Consider the following 4,417-nt stretch of genomic DNA (forward strand, 5'->3'; position numbering starts at 1 on the left):
TGTCCCCTTCCAACAGCCCTGTCTGGGAGCCAGAGCTGCTGTGGGAGAGCCTGTGTCCAAGGGGGCTGTGCCCCACCTGCACATAACCAAGAGAGCAATTGCATCTGAGGAGCAGCAAGGGGAAGGCGCTGCTGCAGCCGTGGGGCTGGCGGGGAGCGTGCTGGGGCAGGTCCCCCCGCAGAGCGGGCGCTCGGCTGGCTGGTGAAAAAAACCCGACGAACCGTTGGGCCCCCCCTGTGGGCAGCCAGCGGGAAACGCAGGGGCTGCTCAGCAAAGCTGGCCTGGGACCAGGCCAAGCGTTTCCAGAGATAAATCTTCATCTCACTCGCAAGCTGTTTACCTTCCTTGGGCTAATATTAGTGATTCTCTTCCTGTTTTCCTCTTTGCTCATGTAAAATGATGAGGCCTTGACTGCTGTGTCCACTGCTGGTAATTGAGATGATAAATCTTCCTGCTGGAGACTGGCTTTAATCAGAGCATTGTGTTTGGATGCGATTTAATGACTCTCATGCTGCTGAGTTTGGGCAGGACTTGGGAGAGGTGAGAGCCATTTATATGTTACTTGGCTTAACTGCTGCTTCCGCTTTGCTTCCCCTCAGCTGGGAGCCGCGTTTTCAGCTCCAGCCTCTGATGCAGCCACTGTGTCCGACGAGCTGTCCCCCTGGCGTGCCCCTGCTCTGTCCCTGCCACCAGCGCTCTGCTTTGCAGTCGGGTAGCTGCACTGACACCTACAAACCCACCCTGTGCTTCAGCTGCGACAGGGGTGCTGGCAAGCAGAGTGGCCCAGCCTGGGCTTCTATTCCACGTTTTGTTCTTCCAATTTGCTGAGATAGCAAGGAATAAATTCCACCCCTTCCTCTTCTGGCTTCCCTACTACTGTAAAAATTTTGCGTTTGGTGTTGTACCAATTTAGTCTCAACGCAGAAGAGAGCGGGTCATACACTGCATCCATGAGCTGCTTCCTGGTGCTGCAGCCGCAGACAGCAGCCTGCAGTCCTCTGGGCTTTCCTCAAACTATGCTTCAGGCCCCGGGAGATCCGCAGAGCACCTTTCTGCATGGCCGTGCGTGCAGGCAGGAGTGCAACAGTGCGTGTGCTTCAGCGATGCTTGGATTTGGAGCTCCACGGCAGTGGTTTGGGTGTAAACGTGCAAAGTGCTTTACTGTGCTTTTGTGTGCGGTTCTGGTGGGGTAAGGACTGGATCCCAGCGCAGCACTAACCACAGATCCTCTCCTTTCCCGGGAGAGGAAAGGGAGTGGCTGAGAACCTTGCCAAGCCCTTCCCATCACGGTGAGCTTCTGCTGCAGAGCTTCCAGTATTTGAGGGCAATGCCCAAAGCTACCCGGTGTCAGTCCTGCAGGCAGCCAGCTATCTGGAACCCAGGGAGAGGGCAAGTTCTTGGCGTTGTGCATCTGTTTAAGATGAGAATATTGTCCTGTTCTTATTACTTGCATAAGTAAAGAAAAAGTACTTTGGGCTGTGCAAGAAGGTTCAGTCGGAGCACTTGAGGCTCAGCCTCAGCGTCGCTGTGCTTTCTCCTGCTCCAAAGCCCGGGCGCTGCCCGTCCCATCCCTGCCCGTCGCTGCGCAGCCCGGTGAGCGGCACCTCGGCGTGGGGGTCCGGCTGCTCTCGCTCTTTGTCCCACGCTGTTCACAGCACGAAGGAAAGGGCAGAGGCGGCGGTGTGGAGGCGATGAGCAGAGCTCCGTCCCCCACCCCCAGCAGGCTGCAGCAGCTCTGAAATAATTCAGCCCGTGTTGGCAGAGGCAGCTGCCAGTCATCAGCCTGGAGCTCCCGTGCTGCGCTGCCGTGCTTCCAGCATCTCTCCCTTGTTCTGTGTATTTTCCATGTCTCTTTCCTCAGTCTTTTCAGATTAATAGCATTCCAGCTCCTGAAGGAAATGCAGAAAAACGGCATGTTTAATTTTAATTTAGGAAAGCATTTAGGTAGCAGCCTAGTTTCCTCGCTGCTGTCAATCAGGTTTTCTCAAGGCTGACATCAATTAGTTTAAAAATATTGAATGTAATTTTGCCTGACACAACATATTGCAGCCACTGCAAAATATAATTTATTTTAGAAGAAGAAATAATTAAACTAATTTGCATGTCAGTCAGCTGAGCTCGAATATGGAGTAGAGAAGCTGCAATGGAAGATGACTTTTTTCCTCTCCAGTTGCACTCAGCCTGGCACATGCAACCCACTGCCTGCATGTGCTCGGCAGAGCCTTTCAAGGGCACATTTCTGCGCCTTCCCACAGCCCTCGTGGACCCAGCCTGCTGCTCCAGCGGGGGTATGTGCCTGCTGAGCACTTCTTTCTGTGTGCTGGAACCTGTGCGGGGCTGCATACATGCATACCTGCACATGTAAAGGAAGCACAGGTCAGAGCTTTTGGCATTGCAGATGTGAAGTCTGCCTGAGTTAAGCATATCCTGCCTTTCATCACAGATGTACTCCAACAATCTTAATCGCACTTGTGACCATCATAAATTCAGTTTATGCCACCTAGTTACAGAAAACATATTTCAGAGATGTTTTGGAGATAACGTTTTTCAGGTGCATCCACCATTTTTCATATTTTCCACCCATAAATCCAGGTACTGGCTCAAAGGAAGAGAGAGGTTGATAAAAAAAGCATTTGAGGAACCTTCAAATACATCACAGTAAAACCAAAATAAAAGAAGCTGCTGTGCACCTCACTGGAAGAGCAGACAACGATGCAATGGTTGCATTTCTAACCTTGATGTTCCTGGAGGCATCAAATGTTAACCCTGTCACTGAGCCGGGAGTAAGCGTGAGCCTTGGGCTTCAGCAATTTTGGAAGGAGCAAAAGGAGCACTTTTTTATGACAGGGTGCATTTAGAAAGGGAAAACTGTGCTTTGATCTGTGCTCGGGGAGTGGGATGTTAGTTATGGCTCTGGCAGAGGGGTCAGCGTGGGTCCTCGGCACCGCCGTGGCGCATGGATAACCCCACTTGCGTGCACAGCATAAAATACCAGTGACAGCTCACTGATGCTGAGCACGAGGACAGATGCTGAGCATGAGGACAGACCTGTGGCTGTGCCCAGCTCCAAGTACACTGACCGTATCTAGGGGAGGAAGCGCTCCTCTGGGTCGCAGCTAGGAAGGGGAAGAGATGGGGTCCCAGGCTCATCTTCCTCCCTTCTCTTTCTGTCTTTCCTCGTCTTCCTCTCAGCCGTGCCTGAAGGGCAATGCCAGCCTGCTTCAGAGCTGAGCAGCAGGGATGGTTATCCATCTTCTTGCAGACTGAGGAGGGGGTGATGAGATGCTGTCATCCTTCTTGCAGGAATCGAGCCCTTTTTCCTCCTTCTTGTTGTGGGGCTGGTGGGCATCAGGCACACGCCTCCACCTCCCCCAGGCTCCCTCCTCGCCCCGCTGCCTCCCCCTTCCTCTATCCCCAAAAGGAATTGCAGTTCATTTCACTGCATCAACATGCCTTTTAAAATAACACATAGTTCCAGGCTTTTAGTCACGACTTCTGCCTCCCTCCCCTGAAAACAACCATCTAATCACCAGAGCAGCTGGTCTGGGTGAGCGGGAGTGATAACGCGAGAACGGGGTGAAGGCAGCTCTGGGGAGGGGGCTTAGGTTCCTGGCTAATTACGGAGCGGTGCTAAATCTCCTCTCCCCTGGGTCCTCCCCCACCTGATCTGCGGGGGCCAGCATTAATTTCCTAGACAAACAGGCAACAGAGCTCCTGCCCGAGCAAGGAGAGAGGCGTCGGGTCTGTCGCACTTGCAACCTCTGGGTAAAGCAAAGGAGATGGGGTATGAGGGAATTCTCGTTTCTGGAAGCGCATGAGGTGCTTCAGAAAACATCAGGCCCTTCAGAGTGATTTATAATCGTATCGCAAGGGCTCTATGTGCCGTGGTGGTGTGTGTGCGTGAGGCGGAGCAGCACTGCCATGAATGGAGCTGGGATCCCGGTCTGTGCGCGGAGTGAGGCCAGCAGCTCCACGGGCCCCAAGGGAGGGGAGTGGGCTGCGAGCCCCCCAGGACCGCTGCTGAGGTGGGGGTGAAGGGGCTGCCTGCGATCTCACCGTGTGACCCCCTCGTACCAGCTGGCAGGCGGGGCTGGGTTCAAGTTCAAGCTGCTGATGGCGCCGGTGCGTCTGAGCGAGGCCCTGAGCTCCCACTGCAGCCCCAGGAGCAGAGGAGATGCACCGGTGGATCTCATCACTGCCCTGTGCTCCTGGTTGATCCCAGCTGCTTCCCGTCCCGGCTCCACTCACCTGCATCTCAGCTGCTGCTGCCAGCACCTGGGGTGTCAGGGTTCAAGCCAGGGTGTGATATCCTTGCGTCTGACTTTGCTTGTCCCCTCTTGGTGTTGCCTGTCTGCGGCACAGGTGATTATCTGTGGTGGCTGACCCTTGTCACGGGGTCTCACTCGGGGCTGCTCAG

General features: G+C 54.3%; 1 protein-coding gene across 1 annotated transcript in view; it reads left to right on the plus strand.

Moving 5' to 3' along the window:
* CDH22 (cadherin 22, type 2) overlaps nt 1–4,417 on the plus strand; it is a gene marked incomplete at its 3' end in the record, with an annotated part of 42,585 nt that overhangs the window by 37,419 nt on the left and 749 nt on the right. Inside the window, exon 9 of the mRNA XM_009877233.1 lies at nt 2,707–2,720. Within this exon, the coding sequence (XP_009875535.1) occupies nt 2,707–2,720 (14 nt within the window). The remainder of the gene's footprint in view (nt 1–2,706; nt 2,721–4,417) is intronic.

This window comes from Apaloderma vittatum, unplaced genomic scaffold (genome assembly GCF_000703405.1).
Source record: "Apaloderma vittatum isolate BGI_N311 unplaced genomic scaffold, ASM70340v1 scaffold16209, whole genome shotgun sequence".
Classification (NCBI taxonomy): Eukaryota; Metazoa; Chordata; class Aves; order Trogoniformes; family Trogonidae; genus Apaloderma; species Apaloderma vittatum.